General features: G+C 37.8%; 1 protein-coding gene across 1 annotated transcript in view; it reads right to left on the bottom strand.

Moving 5' to 3' along the window:
* LOC122814993 (oxysterol-binding protein-related protein 8-like) overlaps positions 1-22930 on the bottom strand; it is a 182931-nt gene that overhangs the window by 93998 nt on the left and 66003 nt on the right. Inside the window, exons 6-7 of the mRNA XM_044087247.1 lie at positions 15231-15486; positions 12301-12485 (exon numbers count right to left, since the gene is read on the bottom strand). Coding sequence (XP_043943182.1) covers positions 12301-12485; positions 15231-15486 — 441 coding nt within the window. The remainder of the gene's footprint in view (positions 1-12300; positions 12486-15230; positions 15487-22930) is intronic.

Genomic DNA, 22930 nt, shown 5'->3' with positions numbered 1-22930 from the left:
TGATTTATTGTAACAACCATCCTCCCTGAAGGTGATCTGGAGTACCCTTCAAACAAAATGTTACTTTTTATAAGAGGTTTGTGGACGACCTCTTTCTGGTTTGGAAGGGAAGTGAAAATGCATTATTAGAATTGAAAAAGACATAAATAATTTGACCAATTTCCTATATTTTACTATGAATTATTCTAAGGAGTATATTTCCTTTTTAGATGTAAATGTTATGAAACTCACAAATGGAATTATAAATACATCATTACATAGAAAGATGTGTTTTAGGAACACTTTATTGCATAGGAGCAGCATGCACCCTAAACGCATTTTTGACAATGTCATAAAGGGCCAGATTATGAGAGCTTCTAGGCTCAACCCTACAGAGACAGGGTTCAATGAAGAAATAGAAGGACTGAAATCTAGGTTGTTAGATAGATCATATAGAGAGAGAGAGAGATTGTTAAAACAATACAAGAAGTTTATGGTATGAGAGATACAAGAGCTCGTCCATATTTTTCAAGTAGATTAAATATAGAGACTGAAGATAGTGTAAATAATAAGGAATCAGAATTTAATGACATTTTGATTAGTGTACCACTTTATTTCACAAGAGATGTTAATGAGGATAAAGGTATTATAGAAAAGCATTGGCATCTACTAAGACTAGAAGATGATATTAGTGTCTTAGTGGGTGAGAAACCTAGATTCTGTTACAAGAATAAACCAAACTTAAAAAGAACATTATGCCATAAAATTCGAAATGACCATCCTACATACCTTTCTAATACGACCCCTTGTAGTAGTTGTAATCAGTGTGGTTTGATTAACACTGATACAACCTTTAAGTCACCAGTAACAGGAAAAACTTTTACTTTCTTTACTGGTACTACATGTAGAACGGAGAATGTAGTATACTTAGCTCAATGTTGTTCCTGTACAGCGTTTTACATAGGTAAAACAAATAGACAATTCAGAGAAAGAATAAGGGAACACAATTATAGTATAAGGATAGGAGATGAACGAAATGCTCTAGCTAAACATCATAAGATAAAAGGAAGTACACACATTTTTAGTTTCTTTGTCCTATAGGTTATCAACAAAACCTTAAGGGGAGGGGACTTAGAAAATTATACTTTGGAACAAGAGACTAGATGGATCATCAGATGTAAAGCTGACTATCCCTCCAGGTCTCAATGATAAAGTAAACCTACACCCGTTTTTAAAGAAAAGGAAGCTAGGAAAAGCTTTGAAGTATTAAGACTGTTATGGTATTGTGTATCTTTACATTAGAAATAGATAATACCTATTGTTTTTACATACAAGAATTGTAGATGTGTTTATGGTAATGAAAAGATTTTGTTTCTGCACACTAGAGAGATTGACAATACCTATAGTTTACACAGAAATTGTAGATTTTAAATATATATAATAATGCATATTATATTTCATATGTTTACATTTGTATTTGCTTATATATTTATAATTTATAATATAATTATATTTCATTAGTTAATATTTATTAGATAAGCTGCTAAAAATGTATAAAAGATATTTTATTAAATTGAAATAATGGTTTAGCACCTTCTGGTGGCACGAATGATGAATTACTTGTAAATGAGTATAATACTCAGGCTGAATGAAGGGAAGATTTCTTATGTGAAATATTTAAATAGCTATAGTAAACACATTGAGTATATTGATTTTAAAAGGATGAGATTGTTTAGACATAAGGGTATGTAGAAATAATAGTAGAACTAGTTTAAAATGTTTTAAATAGAAGCAATTGACTTAATTGAATAAGTTTGAAATTTTAATTGTTTTAATTGATTAGACTATATAAGGACTGTGCTTTTTATATGAGTTGTACAGTCTGAGGAAGCCCTTTTCAGGGTGAAAGCGCTTACTGAAGTGAAGTGAATAAAGAACGTTCCTGAGTTTATCTTATGAGTTGGAGCAATTGTTTTTTATTCTATCGCTTGATCTTGAGAAATCGTGGTACATTATTTATACAGGCTGCTGCGTTCCTGCACGGAGGTTGGACTGTTTGATTTTAACGTTACTTGTTAGCAGGAACGCTTTCTCGAATGGGACGTTAACGTATACTGGGTTTATTCATGATCTGGAGTGCTCATCACACAATGAAAAATATATCAAAAGCAAAGTGAGAGAACAGTGACAGCAGCAAAAACTGAAGATTTAATCTCCATGAGAAAGACTCTAGAACTCTTGTTTTAATGGCCTTGGTTATGCCACATTTTGAGCACTCTGAGTTTAGTAGGCCACGTAAGAAAAAAAAAAACAGAATGCTACTGGCACTATAGCTTTAAATACAGATCAGAAAAGACAGGGAAGATCTGCTAGAGAGCATGCACGTTTTTGTGAGGAAGCTATGAAGCCAACACCATGAACAGAAAAATAAAGGAGGAGAAGCATAGCAGATGAAAGTGGGGGCGAGCTCATTTCTGGCTCTGTTAAAGACTTCTTTAGTGCAATGCAAACATTCTATGAAGCTTCTAACAAAGTGTATTATTTATTACCTTAACATGAAAAAGGTTTTTACACACACACACACACACACACACACACACACACACACACACACACACACACACACACACTTATCTACAGTGGATATAAAAAGTGTACACATCCCTGTTAAAATAGCAGGCTTTTGTGATATAAAATAATGAGACCAGAATAAATAATTTCAAAACTTTTCCCACCTTTAATGTGACGTATAACCTGTACAATTCAATTGAAAAACAAGCAAATCTGTTAGGGAAAACATATAAAAAATAAAAAGCGTACAATAAGCTGGTTGCATAAGTGTGCACATCTTTAAACTAATTTATTTTTATTTTATTTATTTTATTTTATATTTGTTGACCGGGATAGTCCGACTGGATACATGTCCATTTTCAGCGGAGGCCCGGGGAGAAAAGCTCCACATTGGTACAAGACAATATAGTTACAATACAGTGAAATAAAAATAAAAATAAAAGAAAAGGAAAAATAGGAAAATACAAATTACATAAAAATTAGTTACTATAACCTAACAGTTTAACTACAGTTCGTGATACAATTATTAAAATAGTGCAGTAGGTAAATTGAGACAGTTATAAAATATGGTAACAGTGGTGAGCGGTTAGTAGGCAGATGGATTAAAGGTCCCCTCTCTAGGTTGTCCTAATGGTTTTGGATTAGTTATGGAATAAGTGAGGCCTATGTTTAACAGAGGGCATCTAATCTGGATATACGCATGGGCAGAGCCATTTCGCCTTAAAATGTTGTTTTAGAGTCTTTTTAAATTGACCAAGGGAGGAAATTAGCCTAAGGTTGTTGGGGAGGGAATTCCATAGCTTTCCAGTGGTGTTAGCGAAGAGAGCTTCACCATCCATATTGTTGGATTTGGTGGTGTGGACAAGGTGTCTGTTAGAGGAGCGAAGGCAGCTTAGATTGGAGTAAGGAATAAGTATATTACTCAGTGCAGGGGTTTTATCAGGTTGTTTAAGGATTTTGAATGCTTCTGTGAGTTGGTTCAACTTGAGAAGATTGGGTAGTTCTAACCAGTCAAGTTTTTTTCAGATTAAGGCAATGATGCGTTCTAAAGGGCAAACCAGTTACAAATCTGGCTATGTGATTATAAGAAGCAGAGAGTTTGTTCAAATCACATTTGTTAAGGTAAGAAAGAACAGGAGAGGCATATAGGAGAGTAGAGAGAAGGTGAGTATGAGCAATTGCTAATTTGGCAAAAGGGGTTAGAAAGTTCTTTATTCTGTATAAGGATCCAAGTTTCTTATTTACAGTCTTAATGGTTTGATTGATATGCATATCAAATCTAAGTTTGTTGTCAATGACAACTCCTAATAGTTTTGTATAGGAGTCTGGTGAGATGATGGTTCCATTATTAGATTGTATAGTGAGATGTGTGGGAGGAGGGGCAGGAGTGGGGAAAAAAGAGAAGCAATTTGGTTTTATTTGGGTTTAGGATGAGTTTATGCTCTGCAAGCCATTTTTCGACTGTAGTAAAGCAGAGTTGGGTGGCTACTTGTAAATTGGATAGAGAGACATCAGAACATATTAGGGTTGAGTCGTCTGCATATTGGATACAGGCGGCTTCGGGGATGACTGAATGTAGTTCGTTTATGAAGACTGAAAAAAGAAGAGGTCCTAGAATAGAGCCTTGGGGAACGCCTATGGTATTAGGTAACAGGTGTGAGATCTTATTGTGCCACTGGACTGCTTGTTGTCTACCAGAGAGGTAAGCATGGAACCAATTGAAAGCTGAGTTATCTAGGTAAAGGGCTTCCAATGTATGGAGAAGTAACTGGTGATTTACCATGTCAAAGACCTTTGACAAGTCCAGAAAGAGGGCAGAAGATATTTTTTTATTATTCCGGTTTTGGTTAATTGTATCAGTGAAGGAGAGGAGAGCTGTGGTCGTACTATGGTGAGGTCTGAAACCATGCTGGGATTTGGTCATAAGATTGTTCTGGGTGAGGTAGTGAATAAGTTGTTTATGGACACATCTTTCCATAATTTTGGCTAACGGTGACAGTATGGCTATTGGTCTATAGTTTGATAATTCTGTGGAGGCACCGCCTTTATGGAGCGGGATGACATAAGATATTTTCCATATAGAGGGGATTGTGGCTTCGGTTATGGGTCTATTGATTAGAATTGATATAGGATAGGCTATAACATCTGCATACTTTTTTGAAGCATAGGATAGGCTATAACATCTGCATACTTTTTTGAAGCACCTTTTGATTTAATTACAACATCCAGTATTCTTGGGTAGGAGTCTATTAGCATGGCACATCTTGACTTGGCAATATTTGCCCACTCTTCTTTACAAAAGCATTCCAAATCTGTCAGATTGCGAGGACGTCTCTTGTGCACACCCTCTTCAGGTCACCCCACAGATTTTCTATTGGATTAAGGGCTGGACTCTGGCTGGGCCATTCCAAAACTTTAATTTTCTTCTGCTGAAGCTATTCTTTTGTTGACTTGGATGTATGCTTGGAGTCATTGTCATGTTGAAAAGTGAAATTCCTCTTCCTCTTCAGTTTTCTAAGAGATGCCTGAAGGTTTTGGGCCAAAAGTGACTGGTATTTGGCACTGTTCATAATTCCCTCCAACTTGACTAAAGCCCCAGTTCTAGCTGAAGAAAAGCAACCCCAAAGCATGATACTGCCACCACCACACTTCACCATAGGGATGGTGTTCTTTTGGTGATGTGAAGTGTTGTTTTTGCACCAAATGTACCTTTTGGAATTGTGGCCAAAAGGTTCAACCTTGGTCTCATCATAACACATTTTCCCACATGCTTTTGGGAGACTTGATGTATTGTTTTGCAAATGTTAGCTGGGCCTGGATGTTTTTCTGTGTAAGAAAAGGCTTCCATCTTGCAACCCTACCCCATAGGCCAGACATATGGAGAATATGGGAGATTGTTGTCACATATAGTACACAACCAGTACTTGCCAGAAATTCCCGCAGCTCCTTCAGTGTTGCTGTAGGTCTCTTGGCAGCCTCACTGACCAGTTTTCATCTTGTCTTTTCATCAATTTTGGAGGGATGTCCAGTTCTTTGCAATGTCACTGTTGTCTCATATTTTCTCCACTATTTGATGACTGTCTTCACTGTGTTTCATGGTATATCCAGTGCTGTGGAAATTTTTTTGTGCCCTTCTCCTGACTGATACCTTTCAAAAATGAGATCCCTTTGATGCTTTATAAGCTGTCTGTGAACCATGGCTTTTGCTGTAGCAGGCAACTGAGTAAATGTCAGAAAAATCTTACTACGACAGCTGAACTTTATTTGGGGTTAATCAGCATCTCTTTACTTGGGTGCTCTGGTTTCCTCCCACATCCCAAAGACATGCAGTAGGTGGATTGGACACTCTAAACTGGCCCTAGGTGTGAGTGTGTGCATGTGTGGGTGCCTTCTGTGGAAGGTTGGGCACCGGGCTGGCAACTTGACACTGTAAAACTCCACTGCCAATCATGAGCAGACAGATGATCCGCTGTGGCGACCTCTAACTGGGAAAAAGCCAAAAGAAGAAGAAGAACAGTCTCTTTACTTGATGGCAGGTGTGTACCCAAGAAGACTGAATGTTGTAACTAAAGCAAAAGGTGCTTCAACAATGTATTAGTTTAAGGGTGTGAAGACTTACACAACCAGCTTATTGTATGTTTTTATTTTTTATATTTTTTCCCCTGACAGATTTGTTTGTTTTTCAATTGAATTATACAGGTTATAGGTCACATTAAGGGTGGGGAAAGTTTTGAAATGATTTATTGTGGCCTCATTTTTTATATCACAAAAACCTGGCATTTAAACAGGGGTGTGTACATTTTTTATATCCACTGTATATATATCTGTATATGTATGTATATATATATATATATATATATATATATATATATATATATATATATATATAAAGAGAGAGAGAGATGGAGAAAGAAAGAGGGAGAGAGAGGTGTGTGTGTGTGTGTGTGTTTGTGTATATATATATATATATATATATATATATATATATATATATATATATATATATATGTGTGTGTATATATACGCGTGTGTGTGTGTGTGTGTGTGTGTGTGTGTGTGTGTGTGTGTGTGTGTGTTCATGTGTCTGTTTTGTATGTATATACATACACATAGGTTTGTAGTTCTATAGGGGTATAATAAGCTTTGTAAGCCTAGCCATGCATCTCAAATTTATCAGACAAGTTTAGGAACCTAAGGATTATACTAAGGGGCATATGTAGGCTAGAGCTTGGCTGGTCAAGCATTTATGGGCTGTCTATTTGGGACATAGGTGCCAAACCATGGAATGGTCCAGATTACACTTGATCTGGGATAGGGAAGAAGTGGCAATCTCTCAGACATATACGTGTGCCTCCAACATGTCCTATTTATGTCGCAAGCTATGTATAATTCTAATGTTACTCATTTTGTGGAGATACAGAAGGTTTATCAAAGGAGGATCCACGGATGTTTTGTGTGCCAGGCAGAGACAGCTCCTCAACAGTCTGTAGAAGACTGTGGCAGTCCTGTTTGTCAGGAACATCTGTGGATGTTCCAATTGTTGTTTGATATGCCTGGTCAGGTACATAACAAATTGAGCATTGTACTTAATGATTGGTCTGATGAGGCCAAATATTGTGAAACAATGACTTGTTTGAAACCAGATGCCATTCCCCTGCTTATAAGTTGTGCAACATAGTATGATTTCCTTAATACCATGGACATCCTCCAAGGCCTCCAAAGCAGACACCCAAGCAACTGCCACCTCAAGACATAAGACATGCAACACATAGCTCTCAAAGTCAGTGTGCTAAACAGTCACAGCCCTTAAGGCCAAACACAATGCCAGACACACTTGTTATAGGTGACTCCATAGTCAGACACACTGACGTCCCACTCACCAGACTGAACAAGGAAAAGATCACAGTAAGCTGCCTGTCGGGCGCTAGAATCCGCCACATAACACAAGCACTCAGGTCACTCCACAGCAAGTACAAGTATGACTCAGTCATTGTCCATGCCAGTGTGAATGACCTGAGATGTACCTCCCTGGACTACATGAAAAGAGACATAGAGGAGCTCTCAGATTATGTAGCCCAGGCCGGTATGACCCTGACCCTGAGCAGTATCCTACCCTCACCAAGAATGATGCCACAATACAGAGACAAAATGATCAGCTTTAATAATTGGCTTAATTACTGGTGTCATTCTAAGGGGATCCAATGTCTGTCTGCCTGGGATGACATGCTTGACAAGCCATGCTGCCCAAGGGACGGCTTGCACCTGTCACCCTGGGCTTCCGGATATTGGCAAAGGCTCTTGCCACCCCATAGTGCCTTTTTAGGCAAGGCTCAAATGATAAACCTACCGCCTAGAAACAAAAAGGAAAAAAACTAAGGGTAATACTGCTCAATGCCAGAAGTCTAAACCTCAAGATGCACACCTCAAGCCCTCCTCAGTATGGAGAACATCGATGTCTGTGCTGTGACTGAAACCTGGTTCAAGGCTCCTGAGAGCACCCCAGCACTATCAGGTTATACCTCATATCATGCGTTCGGCCCCAAAATCCGGACCGAACCAAAGGAGGGTATCCATATTCATAAAGGATACCCACACCTCCAGGTTAGTGGCAACGCACGAAGCATTGGAGACCATCCAGGTGCAATTAACCATAGGTAAAACTGCCCTACAGTTTGTAGCATGCTACAGACCACCCTCTCAAACTCTGGAAACCCACACAGCCTTCCTGAAGACACTGGAGAGTATGAATGTCTCTCCAAACACCATCATATTGGGTGACTTCATCTACCCAAACATAGACTGGGAACATTACTCAAGCCCCAACACCCTAGCCCAAAGGTTCCTGGAGTTCATAAACTCAAATGCTATGGAACAACTAGTTACTATTCCCACAAGAGGAGAAAATATACTAGACCTGATCATCACAAACATGGGGACAAAATGCTCCAGACCGGAAGTATATCCCTCATTGGTGAGATCAGACCATAAATTAATCTAACTGGAGATCCACATCCCCCAACCCCAGCAAAAAAGACCACAGTGAAGAACTTCTAAAAAGCAAACTTCACACTTCTTATGACTGGAGTGGTATCCTTCAAGGCCCCCGAGCCAGTGGAAACCACAACCCACGCTGCTGAAACCCTTACAAATGCCTTCTACGAGCACCTCCAGGAATGTATGGATCAAGCAATCCCTAATAAAATCAAGACCCTTTCCACCAAAGGCAGGCGCCCGGTCTGGTGGACCCCAGCCATAAACAAACTCTACAACAAGAGGCGAAAGCTACTACATGACAGAGCAAAATCCCTAAAAGGGAAGGCATCTCTGATCAATACTAGCAAAAAACTACGATCACTCATAAAATCATCCAAGGCCAACTTTGAGAGAAAAATCGCTAAAGACACAAAAGACAATCATAAGGCCTTCTTTAGCTATGTTAGAAACCTGGGTGAAAACTGTCATATATGCTCAGAATTAGTCCAAAATGATACAAAAATCACTGAACCCACAGACATTGCCAACATACTGGCAGACAGGTTCAGTGCAAATCCCCCCCCCCCCAAAAGGAGAAATATCTATCCCACCAGAGTCTAGCCTCCCAAACATCTCAGATGCCCAGGTGAGAGCTGCTCTCTCTAAAGCAAAAAAACACAGCATCAATGGGACCGGACGGTGTCCCCGGCTGTGTGCTACACGAACTCAATGAGGAACTAAACCCACACATAAGGCTGCTGTTTAATATTAGCCTTACTACAGGATACATACCCAAAGAATGGCGCACAGCAACTGTGGTCCCACTCCACAAAGGTGGTGCTTCACGGACCTGGAAATTACAGCCCCATAAGCTTGACGAGCCTTGTCTGCAAAGCTATGGAGAGGATCATAATGGAACTCATAAATAAAGACATTGGGGACCTACAGACACTGGATCCTACCCAATTTGGCTTTGTCAAGGGCAGATCCTGCCTCTTGAACTTGGTCGACTTTTGAAACAGTCACTAAGGCCATTGATGAGGGTAAGGCAGTTCACACAGCCTACCTTGACCTAGCAAAAGCGTTCGACACAATACCCCACGGGCATCATAGAAAAGCTCACCAGCTTAGATGTAAACCCATATGTCACAAGATGGGTTGCAAACTGGCTCAAGGACAGAACCCACAGGGTTAGAGTTGCTGGTGCCATGTCAGACTCTAAGCAGTCAGGTCACGGTGTCCCACAGGGCTCAGTCCTGGGCCCCCTTGTTCGGCATTTATTTTTCTGAAGTGCAGGCAAACATAGGGGGCTTGTGGCTGACAAAATTTGCAGATGACTGCAAACTGGGCACCATAATTGACACTCCATCAGACACAGACATCCTCCAGAGAGGTCTCATAGAAATGGATAACTGGTGCCAGAGCCATGGCCTTAAGCTAAATGCCAAAAATGTATAGTCATACCCTTTGGGAAAAACAAGGTAACCCCTAATTACCACATAGGTGGTAATCCATTAAACACGGAAGAAGTTATCAGGGACCTGGGGACCCAAGTTGACAGTAACCTCTTTGACACTCACATTGCCAAAGTGGTTAGGAAGACCTTCTACATTGCCCACCTGATCATGAAGGGATTCACATCCAGATCAGGAGAGGTCATTGTACCCCTGTACTCTTCACTTTTCAGACCAATGATTGAGTACAACGCCCCATTCGGAATGTACCTTACCCGACACCTGCAGCAGTTGGAAAGACCCCAAAAGTTCCTCACCAAAAGGATAAAGGGGCTCAAACATATGTCATACGCTGCCCGACTGAAGAAACTCCAGCTCTATTCATTGCATGCCATCTGCTCAGAGGTGATCTGTGCCTGACATACAAGGCCATGTCCAACCTGGAATTAATGGACATGCTCCACCTCAAAAAATCCAAATCCACCAGAGCCACGAGAGCAAGAGACTTAAACCTCAACACGGATATAAATAGGACGTGCTGGAGGGACAGATTCATCACCCAGAGACTCCCTACACTATGGAACAGAATCCCAGTCCATGTGAGGCAGAGCCCCTCACTGACTCTGTTCAAGAGAAATTTTGACGAGTGGATGGGAGATCGTAGGTTTACCCCGGGAATCATCTCTGTGTCACTGCTGGACAGAGGCACAGCAAACTAATGGGTATAGTATTCTCATCCTAAGGGGTGGTGAAAGCCACACACACTCTGGCTAGGCTTATAAATGCCCTAGGGCAGATAGCCTAGTATGAACCTATGAACCTATGAACCTATGACATATGATGGCCAATGGCCATAACATGTAGCCATTTACTTTTCTATGTTCAGAGCTGTTCTCCAAATTCAGCTGAATTATTCTACCACCTGAACCAGCAAAATGTTTTTTTTTTTTTTTTTAATTTTGTCACATAGAATTTTGCAATGCATGATATTTATATACTTCCAGTTGCTAAGCACGTATTAACAGTAAATAAAGAACAATTTCCTTTTTTTTTTGTGGTTTGTGTGCCTTATTTTTGATTTTTTTATACAGATGTGTAAGTCGCTGAGGAAATGTTTTATATTGTAGTATTCTACCTATGAGATCATACTAAGTATACTTTCATACGATGGTTATAATAAAAATGCTCATGGGAACAACATGAAGTTGCTCTATCATGGGAATATGGAAAACATCTCCCTCTCAGATGTTGCTGCCTTTTCTCCCAGAATATAGGGTTAAATTATGTATACATTTAATAAAGAGATATTGTATACATATCCTTGAGACATGGGAGACGTAATTATCTCATCAATCCAACTCAGATAAAATGACTGCATATTTAAAGCAGGGGTTCAGATCTGCAGGTATTATCTCTTCTTGTTTAATAGATCTTTTTGTCACAGGTGGTGACTGTCAGTGAAATAAACCAAAAGTCCGGTGTCTAAAATATGAGCTAACTAAAAACTTGTTTAGTAGAAGACAGAACTTCAAGCTGAAATTAAGTATGGAAAAGGATGTCTTTAGACTTCTTGGCAAACCAATAAATATTAACAAAATTGTGATGCTTTAATCACAGAAATAACAATGGGTATGCATGTGGATAAAAACATTCTGAAATGTCTTGACAATGGAAGATTACAAACTGGTCTTGAACAAATGAACTTGGAAATCCACTTGTTCTGGCATTAAATCTCTAAGGGAACTAATTTAACTAATCCAAGATTTAAAATATAACAGGCACAGGAGCAGAATGCAGCAGAGGTGTCTTAACATAATCAAAGGCATAAAAACAGGATGCTTACAATTTAGTCTGAAAACTTTAAATACAGCAGAATAAATTTAAAGCATTCCCTTGAACAGAGACCAAGCATCGCATTTTTTTGGTGTGTTCGCATGTGTGTTTGTGTATCTGCATGTGTGTGTATGTATGTACATGTTTATGTGTTTATTTGTATGTGTGTGTATGTATGTATGTATGTACATGTTTATGTTTTTATGTGCTGTGTGTGTGTGTGTGTGTGTGTGTGTGTGTGTGTGTGTGTGTGTGTGTGTGTGTGTGTGTGTGTGTATATGTGTGTGTGTGTGTGTGTGTGTGTGTGTGTGTGTGTGTGTGTGTGTGTGTGTGTGTGTGTGTGTATGTACATGTTTATGTGTTTATGTGCTGTGTGTGTGTGTGTGTGTGTGTGTGTGTGTGTGTGTGTGTGTGTGTGTGTGTGTGTGTACGTGCACATATCTTAACAATAAACTAATGATAACAGTGTGAAGAAGGGATCTTCACTTACTTTGAAAGAAGGTCAACGTGATAATAACAGTCAGACATTGCATGTAAGCATGAACGAGGTTCCACGAGGCATGTGGGAAGTACAATGTCGGACAAATCTGTACCAGGTTTGATCTGCTTTGCAATTGACCAAATCACAGTTTTGACATCCTCACGGGCAGTTTTAGTCTCATTTGCGTCATCATTCTGTAAAAAAAAAAAAAAATATATATATATATATATATATATATATATAACAGATTCAGAACAATGGATATTAATGTAATGAGTCCTGAATGCTAAACCAATTGCTTTTTAGTCTTTATATTTTACTTTGTTTGCAAATTCATTAGCCAGTTTCTCTTCTTAGAACTCTTAAACAGGTGGTTTAAAATAATTGCATACAACAACGTATTAGAATATTCTTATGACCCAGAGCTCAGTAACTTGTCACTGACCATCTTCCTCTAAAATCACTGAGAAAAAAAGTCTAACATTCTGATGCCAACAGTCCCAATATCACAAGTTAAAATAAAAAAAAACTAACAAGACAAATGCAGCAGGAACTGATAATTTTCTATAAAAAGTGCACATTTTAACAATATATATGAGTACAATCATCACCATCAGTTTGCAGGTAATTTATCTACTCTTACAAGGGCGAAAAAACAAACATTTCAATACCTGGAACTAGTGGATGAACATCAAAGACCACCATACCTCTCAACTCTCCAGATTTTTGCAGAACTTCCAAATGTTTGCCTCATATTATTAATTTGTTCTAAATAAGATTTGTGGTTTTCTGGCAAATCATTGAGGACTGAAGTCACTAAATAATGAAATACACTTGAGATTCAGACTTCATATCCTTCCGGAAAAATAATCATGATAATGCAAAGCCTGTTATTCTAACAACTTTCTAAGTTTCTAAGAACAGTATTTAAAATGGGTTTACTTACAAGCTCTTTTGACTCACTTGTTTCCAAAAAATAAATATTGAAACCTGTGAGTCAAAAACATTGTAAAAAATAAAAAAAATCTTTCCTGCAGGGGAGGAAGTCCTTGCACTCCAGTGGATTTTTTTCTGACCCACACCCCTAAATAAATTACAGTTACTGACTCTGTGGGCATAGCACAATATAGAAAATGTGAAAAATCACTTATAAGTCCTCCTGTGGCTCCTACAATACAACACATTGTGATGAAACTTACCACAATATTAACTTTTTGCACTAAATCCACCCATCCACCAATATGTCAAATCCCCCCCCCGAAACTATGCCTTTAAAATCTCTTTCTAATTTCAGGTCTTTGTCCCCCAATTATTTTGGGTTTTTTTCACATTTCATGTACTTAGAGGCTGAGAAGTATGCAGCCAGCTGGCCATATAGGAGACATAGTGAGCCAAATTATTTTTCAAAAAACAAATCCCCCAGCCCTTTCTGCATTAATCAACAGTTCCTTTTCCATGTCTGAGCAAAAATAAGTTAATATGACTGTTTCTGCCATCCTGTAATAGACTCTCTTGAATCAATGAGATCGCAGGGAGGAGCAATTGTAAAGTGTAGTATTCTCAGCCACCTTGGCCTTAAAAATGTGAGGAAAAAAAAAAATATATATATATATATATATATATATATATATATATATATATATATATATATATATCTTTCCCCCCTACATTTCTGATTTTAAAGCAGGGCAGTTAACCATGTTTCTGAGGGGAAAATTGTGTTCATTTATTTATAGCTTGAATGTAATCTTATTGTCTGCTGTGAGGAAAGTAAAACTATTGATTTAACATCTTTAACTGATGTTATCACTGGAAAGCACTTTGCAGAAATAGGTGTGAACCATAACAAAAAGGATTTTTGCAGTACTGTTGCCAATAAAACGTGTATACCTTCCTATGAACAATCTTATGTGAATATTTTCATGTTATTTAGGCCTGTTCTGATCAAGTTTAAGAACCTCTACAAAATGCAGACATGAAATGAACATCTTAATGAATCAACTGAGTTTTTACATGATGTTTTATGTAATTCTTGACCATAATGGAAACCTTGCTGGCTGTAGTCAAGAAAAAAGTAATGGACATATCCTAAACTGCATAATGCAGGTCTCAAAGTAAGTCACTTACCATAAAGTGCTCTCTGACTGCCCATGACAAGGAACACTCCAATTAACAAATGAATTAAAGAAGCACAGCAACTGACCTTTATACATGCTACTTCTAACAACCAGTCACATGCTTGAGCAACACTCTAAGATTGAACTATACATTTAAAGAAAACATCTGCCTCCAAAACAAAAGCATACCAGTATAAATAATAACTCCTCAATTAAAAGTCACATGTCTAAGTCGTGGGTATTATTTACACCATCACAGCTGAATGTTGATGTGGTTCAGAATTCTACTGTGTTCATATAGGCATGCAGTGTAAGCTAAACTAAGTGTTATCTAATGGTTGCAGTCAGACAAGGAAGTATAAAAGATTGTTCAGAACAGTAAATAATAAGTTAATGATAATTGCAAGGCATTACTGAAGAGGACTTGATTTCTCATCAGCAGACCTTCTCAGCAGTTTCAAAATTCCATACATGAACTTCACACCTCATGTACACTGACAGTGAGGAGTGGTAGATTATGGGCTCCATCAGCTGTTCCACATTTTATCTGAAAAACAGCTGGTAGTGACATACAAGCATCAACTTCCAATGACAAACCACATCATTAATACAGCTCCTGCCCACCTGTGCACATACAGGAAGAGATGGCAAAGCTCTCATTGTCTGACAACTGAACCATACTCATCCAGTCTGGTCAGCTGATCAGTATGTGGCTGGCAAAACCATTACAGCAATATAAATTGACTAGCAAAGATTGAAGTGAATGAGAGCTGTGAATGTACAACATATATTCATGGAGATAGCTGACGCTATTAAGCTTACCTTTTTTATTTCTTCGTCACCTTCTTCCATATAAGTACTTTCGTTCACAATGTCACCTGCCTCTGGGTCCACACAGGATTTTTCTTGTCTTTCAGGAGTGTCCTCACCACTCTCACCAAGACCACCAGTGCCTGGCACACCTTGTCTTTCAGAGATGTTACAGTCAATATCCTCATCATCTGACTCTTCATGACCATGCTCATTTTCCTTATCTGATGAAAGATCCTTGAAGTCTTTCTGTTCATTTTTCCTGTCACTTGACCAAACAAAAATGAAGAAACACATTTATGGAAAGATACTGATAAATGTCAAAAGGCAGCATCCTTAATTGTTCCACTTGTCTTACTCATGTTATGAGGCTTAAATAATGGGGGATTAACTCCTCTTTAAATTCTTTCTTCCCACTTATAAACAACACAGATTCTACAAAGACAAACAAAAGACATTTAAATGTCTCAATGCATTCTAAAGCTGTCTTTATTGATTGATTGCTTGATTGATTGACATTTGATTACTGGGAAAGTCTGGCTGGATAGAAGCCCATTTTCAGTGGAGGCCCAGGGAGAAAAGCTCCAAATTAGTAAAAAACATTTTAAGAAAAATAATTATACAATCTTCAAAAATAAAAATAAACATCTGCAATTTAAATAATTATAACAATTATACATAATATAAAAACACTGGTTATGAATCGATACATGGTATTTGACAATCTAATATTTAAAGAAATTTTAGACAGTTTGTAGAGAAATTAAAGGTAAGTTAGTCTAATACAAACAGAAATTGCAATATGAAGTGAGGGAAAAAAAACAAGCCAATGGTGTACTTAGACAGAATGTCATGGAGTAGAATGAGATTGCAGTAAGGAAGTAAGTGAAAAAGGGAGAGCAAGGAGATATAAGCAATGAAAAGGTGCTTGTTTACATTTACGGTTAGGGTTTATCCTAGTTTTGAGCAGGACAGAGCCAGATTTTAGCTATGAAGTCTTTCAGAGTGGTTTTGAAAGACGGGAGGGAGGGTATAGACCTGATGGATACAGATAAGAAGTTCCAGGCCATAGCAACCTTGTATGAGTACAGACAATGTCCAGCAGATTTGCTAAGTCTGTAGACAGACAGGAGTGTTTGGCCACTGGCTCGCAATGACTGACTGGGAACATAGTTGTTTAGAATGTTTTTTAGTGCTGGACAGGCAGATGGATGCTGAATAATTTTATAGGTGGTAAGAAGTTGTGTATATGTTAGTTGATATGGCAGTTCTAACTAATTTAGGCTTTTCAATACTATACAATGGTGGGTTCTGAAAGGGCTATGTACTGCAAATTTAGCAACTTTGTTAAAGCATTGCTTTGGTTTTAATTTCTGTGAAGCCTGGAGGTTAGTAAGGATGGGAGCACCATAAAGAAGAGTGGGAAGTAGATAAGTAGAGGCAAGTATAGTTTTAGTTGTTATCAGTGAGAAATTTTTGACTCTGTAAAGCATCCCTAGTTTTCGATGAGTTTTTCTTATGCAATTTTGTATATGCGGATCAAATGTTGGATTATCGTCCATTATCAGGCCTAATAGAAGTTTGCCATGAGAAGTGACTTCAGTGGTTATATTATCAAGGGAGAGGACTTTAATTTTTTTCATGAGAGAGGTATTTGGGAAAAAAGTAGTAATCTGGTCTTTTTTGGGTTGAGCATGAGTTGTGAGTTATGAAGCCATGTTTCAGCGGCTGTTAAAGCTTCCTGAGTAATTTTTATCATTTGGAAGTGGACTTTGCATAATGTTTAAGGCCTTTAACACAGAATGATATAGTACAGAGTTTGATTCTATCCTCTGGTTACTGGCTACTGGCTAGGCTTGTAATAGTCTGCAGACTAACACCTAGTATGACCTTTTGAACCATCAACTGGAGAGAGGGGTAGTTGACATAATGGTTAAGGTGTTTCCGTCACAGACACAAGGTACAGAGTTTGATTCTCTCCTTTGAAAGGGAAATTAGCTAAGCTTAAAATGACATACAAGTGCAGCTAGCGTAGTACTTATCCATAATCCATTTACAACAAACTGAGAAAGCAGCAATGCTAAATATTTGAAGCTTCATAAGGCAATGCCCTCTGGTAGCCACAGTTGCTTTACAAAAATAAAAAAATCTATTAACACTCAATGATACAATGTGGCTTAGAAAAAGAAATGGATTTTTTTTTACTGAAATCAGAAAATGTACCACCAAATTGGTACATTTTTTTCATTCCAACATACACACTCTCTTTTTTTCCCATATTTTCATCAGTCAAATCCGAGATGCTATTGAAGGTTCTAGTCAGGTAATATAATTCTATGATCATGAATAGCCCCCCAAGTACATCTCCAATTATAACTGAGTGAAGCCACATTCGGTGACAGTTCTAACTGACTAACACTTCTGAAAAGATACAATTTAAAAGTTTCCTTTCTTGTTACTAATACTACTACTGTAGCTGTTAGCACTAGCAGCTGAGAGTACAGATTTGTATTCGATCATGAGGATTGGGAATTCATGAGCGTTACTGTGAAATTCGGTGTGAACCTTAGAACAGCTGCAGTGTTCAGTGACTGTGAGGTATTTTTTTTTCTTTAAAGCAGGCCTTGCAGAAATCTCGCCAAAGCGTTACAGCTGAGAATGTACCTTGTTTGGGACGGTACATTCTGCTTAAATTTCTGAGTATCTTTCTTTAGCTAATTGTTTTATAAAGTATATTTATTTATTAAATATATTACAGATTATAAAACAATATTTCAGCATAATTATTTCAGTGCTCTATAAGAATATTAAATATCAAGTCATTTATTATTGCATTGAGAAACATTAATAATGCTGTACTCACTTTTCCCTAGTTGTTCTCCTAAGAGCAAGGGGCTTACAGGTACTCGCACAAGTATGATTCATAATTTTTTATATGTTAAATAGCAATGAACAAACTGCAAGACAGTAATGAATAAAATATAATTTATATAATGAATAGCTAATTTAAAAGCAAGAGCTTTTGTGCTGTTCTGAAAGGAAATGAGTTAGTTTCTTTTGCACTGCATGGTGCTGAAATGGAAAGAGAGGCTGATTAGCCACGGGAGTGGAATTTCAGCACAGATTAAAATAAAGAATTGCATCTAATTGAATTGTGACTGTGATTTGTTGGATTGGAACTGGTTATATTTAAGCTATGTGTGTTCATTGCCTTTCCTATATTATTCCCTGGAATGTAGAACACTGAATTTAGTACTTATATTTCTTATAGGGTGTGCTGTTTTACTTGGAAGAACAGGTAGGTGTGTTTAAGAGAAAGAGCTAACATAAGAAGAGGCAGAAGATAGTAAGGCCTGCTTTATGTCGATTTCATTAAAGGAATACACCTTTAGCGAGTAACTACTGACATGATAAGCGGTTACTTTGCTCTGCAGTGGTGGTGAGCCTAAATTGGTTGCAGAGAAGATAATGCTAGGAGAGGAGTTAAATGTAATAATTAAAATGGAACACATAAGTTAGGAGAGCTGCTGATTCTGAACCTTGGAGGCTCAAGATAAAAGTGAAGGGAAAGATCATAACCAGCTGGGCAGACGAGGAATGAGCTGAGCTTATTGGTGAATGAACTGGTGGCGGCTTATTTTAAACACGTGGTGTTTTAACTGTAAATGTTAAAGCACTTTGTAGTAAAGTTCGGCTAGGTTACATTTTACAGCTTTTACTGTAGATATATAAGCTTTGCACAGAGAAAATTAAACAGATAGGAGAGAAAAGGAAGGTAGTGAGACAGCTGCCATGGATTGTTTTACTGAATGTTTTTTTTGTGTACTGTGGTTGGTTCAACAGTATAAAATTTAATACGTGTGAGGATAATCATACATTAGTGTGCATTATTTTAATATGTAATCAAAAGGAGGAGAGATGTTTAATAAGTCATAACACATAGCTCGTTCCAATAACTTAAAAGACAAAATGCATCAAATCTTTGATTAATGCTGTTTGCCAAAGCTGTTTTTATCATTTAGCATTTAGACCATGAAGGCTCTATCTTTGTTTACTAGAATGCAGTTTTACTGTGTTGTTTAAGGCAGCATCTAGCATATTGAATTCCATGGGCATGTGAGATCACTGACATCAAAAGGTGAGCAGTTATTTATTTATTTATTTTTTGGTATTGTGGCTATATAAGTTCTTAGCTGGAATGCAAAATGGGGTTTTGTTTACAGGATGCCATGGCAGGAAGTGTTTGTAGCCAGCAGATGGGTTCCATCTTACTAATGCACATACATACACAGGCACACACACACAAACACTCATACACACCATTATATTTATGTCTTTATCTCTATTTCGCTCTCTTTCTACCTTTCTGAGACATCCTAATAATGAAAAAAATAAAAGTACTCTTACAGTCACAATGTATTAGAAATTCACGTAATCAACAATATAAAATGTTGGAACTGTGCTTATTGTAAAGTTATTCAGCCATTGCTTTCCTGCATTCATACAGAGTGCTTTACAAACACTTTATAAGCAGTGACTATATCATATCATATACATTTCTAATGATGCTGCATACAAAGTGCCAACGCAGCAGTCTGACCACAGCATAAGAAGCAATCAATGCTTAACCTCCCACATCTCCTTACTCATGTATACAAGCTCAGTAGGTGCACAACCAAAGGAATTTACCATTTGCTATAATTGAATAAATGCAACTTGACGATAAGACAGACTGTCATACTGACATATTATAAGTTTGACAGATGTTGACTGCTTTACAACCTGTAAACAATGTCAAAACTCAACAAACACCACTAACTACATCAAGATATATATATATATATATATCTATATATCTATATATATATATATATATATATATATATATATATATATATATATATATATATATGTATATATATATATATATATATATATATATATATATGTATATATGAATTTTACAAATATACAGTATTCACTAACTTAATATTTCATGCAGAAAGCCCACTTCAACCAGGACCCAGTGAGATGGTGCGTTTTTGCACAGTGCAAAAATAGGGTGTTCCACATTTTTACTTTTTGTCACACATTGCTAGAGTCTGTGCTTCACACTGGCTTCTTAAGTGGTTGGGACCTATGGTGTGTGTGTGTGTGTGTGTGTGTGTGTGTGTGTGTGTGTGTGTGTGTGTGTGTGTGTGTGTGTGGTGTAGCACTAGGGGGAATTATACAGGGAATAAATAGTCTGTGTATATGAACTGAAATGTACTGGAATAGGCTATTTTACCTTAGATTATCATGAGATTTTCTACTGTAGGCAAACATCTTGAAGAAGAAATGGACTAGCCATCACAGTTAATAAAAAGATTTCAGAGTCAGTACTTGATTATCATCCTAAAAATTATAAAATGATATCAATAAGAGTAAAAGCCATCCTGTTCAACATTATACTGATATAATTTAATGCTCCAACCACTTAAGTTGAAGAGTAGGAGGTTGACCAGTTTTACGAGGATCTGAAGCACCTTTTGGAAATAATACACCTCCCCCCCAAAAAAAGGATATTAGATTCATTACAGGTGATTGGAATGCTAAATTTGTTATTCAACTTACATTTGGATTAATGGGCAGGTTTGGCCTTGAACTGTGAAATGAAACAGAACATAAACTGGTAAAGTTCTGTCAATACAATTCAGTAGTCATAGCAATCACTCTAATTTTTTTTTTTTTTACTTTTAAACTGTAGTAAACTGCTTGCTACAATGTAACAAGCAGTTGCTATAGTTTAGACCACACATGGAGCTCTACAACACTCAGGTTTGACCGCAAATTCAATACCATTTTTTAAAAGCCAGTATTGTACTAAGAACAATTAGGATGATGGATGGCCAGTCACACCCCCAAACTCTTCTCACCAAGGGAAGCTGCCCCTCTCGCACTACCCCAGCTACACTACTGGGTGGGTGGGGCTAACTGGAATGGGGTAGGGTTCTGATAAAGCAAGCCAATGATTTTTACCTGTGATCAAACAGATGTGGTCATTTACTTTCATCAAAGACTGTGTCAGTATGCACCCACTCATTATACCCTCTTTAATGACTATATATGGTGCCACTGCTCTCCCTGTACTTACTCAGTGCCCCTCTGATGTTTTTCTCTCATCGTGGCCCCACACTATCCATGTAGATTATATATCCTTTGCTTTTTCAAACAATGCCTTATGTTTTACCTCCTCACTCCCACCCCACCCCCATGCTTTTAACACACTCTAACTGACCACAATTCTACTGCAATAGGTCTGGAGGTTATAAGAGGAATTAAGCCAGGGGTCTAGGGTCTGCTAGGTTCCCAGATGTCATATGGTTCTAAATGGTCTGAGAGATGTTAGAGCTTTTTCATAAAGTTTTGATTTAATAATGGCCTGAACAAAAAAATCGCAAGTAAAGAAAGACATTCAGTCCTGTTTTTTATTAAGGAAAACTAAGTTGTGTGCCCACCAAAGAGAGATAGTAACCCTTTGTGCATCCCCTCTGGTGTTAGCTTTGAACAAAAGTAAAAGTACAAATGGACAGAGATAGATACTGTACAGTTGAGGATCTAATAGAAGAAACCAAAGGGCATGCGAGATTGACTCCTGAAAGACCAAACCTAGGAAAAATGAAAAACAAATGTCCACACACTGACACAAAAAACGACACCAAAAATAAGGGGGTGGAGGGAGAAAGTGGCTACTGCAGCAGTGATCATTCGATCATTTACTATGTCAGGTTTACTTCCGCAACTGTACTATGTTAATCATATTGATCACTGCTTTAACTATATGAGTAAATTACTTTATATAACATTTGCCCGTCATAAATAAACTACATTTGGGAGGTCCAAAGAAAAGAGTCCAAACGCCCCTGTAGTATGGTCCAGGCAAAGCCTGATCTAAATCTAGAGAAGGAATCAAGCTTATAGTGAATTATAAAGTATGCACAAAGAACCAAGTAGCAACTTCTAGAATACTTCTAGAATCCAAAGCTTTCCAAAAGCCACAGATGAAGCCAAGAAGCCAGTATTGTACTAAGAACAATTAGGATGATGGATGGCCAGTCACACCCCCAATCTCTTCTCACCAAGGGAAGCTGCCCCTCTCACACTACCCCAGCTACACTACTGGGTGGGTGGGGCTAACTGGAATGAGGTAGGGTTCTGATAAAGCAAGTCAATGATTTTTACCTGTAATCAAACAGATGTGGTCATTTACTTTCATCAAAGACTGCGTCAGTATGCACCCACTCATTATACCCTCTTTAATGACTATATATGGTGCCACTGCTCTCCCTGTACTTACTCAGTGCCCCTCTGATGTTTTTCCCTCATCCTGGCCCCACACTATCCATGTAGATTATTTATCCCTTGCTTTTTCAAACAATGCCTTATGTTTTACCTCCTCACTCCCACCCCACCCCCATGCTTTTAACACACTCTAACTGACCATGATTCTACTGCAATAGGTCTGGAGGTTATAAAAGGAATTAAGCCAGGGGTCTAGGGTCTGCTAGGTTCCCAGACGTCATATGGTTCTAAATGGTCTGAGAGATGTTAGAGCTTTTTCATAAAGTTTTGATTTAATAATGGCCTGAACAAAAAATCGCAAGTAAAGAAAGAAATTCAGTCCTGTTTTTTATTAAGGAAAACTAAGTTGTGTGCCCACCAAAGAGAGATAG

The sequence above is a fragment of the Protopterus annectens genome, chromosome 11.part0 (genome assembly GCF_019279795.1).
Source record: "Protopterus annectens isolate FY-2018-M chromosome 11.part0, PAN1.0, whole genome shotgun sequence".
NCBI classification, from domain to species: domain Eukaryota; kingdom Metazoa; phylum Chordata; order Ceratodontiformes; family Protopteridae; genus Protopterus; species Protopterus annectens.
The sequence above is the reverse complement of the archived record's forward strand: the minus strand, read 5'-3'. Positions and strand labels throughout refer to the sequence as shown.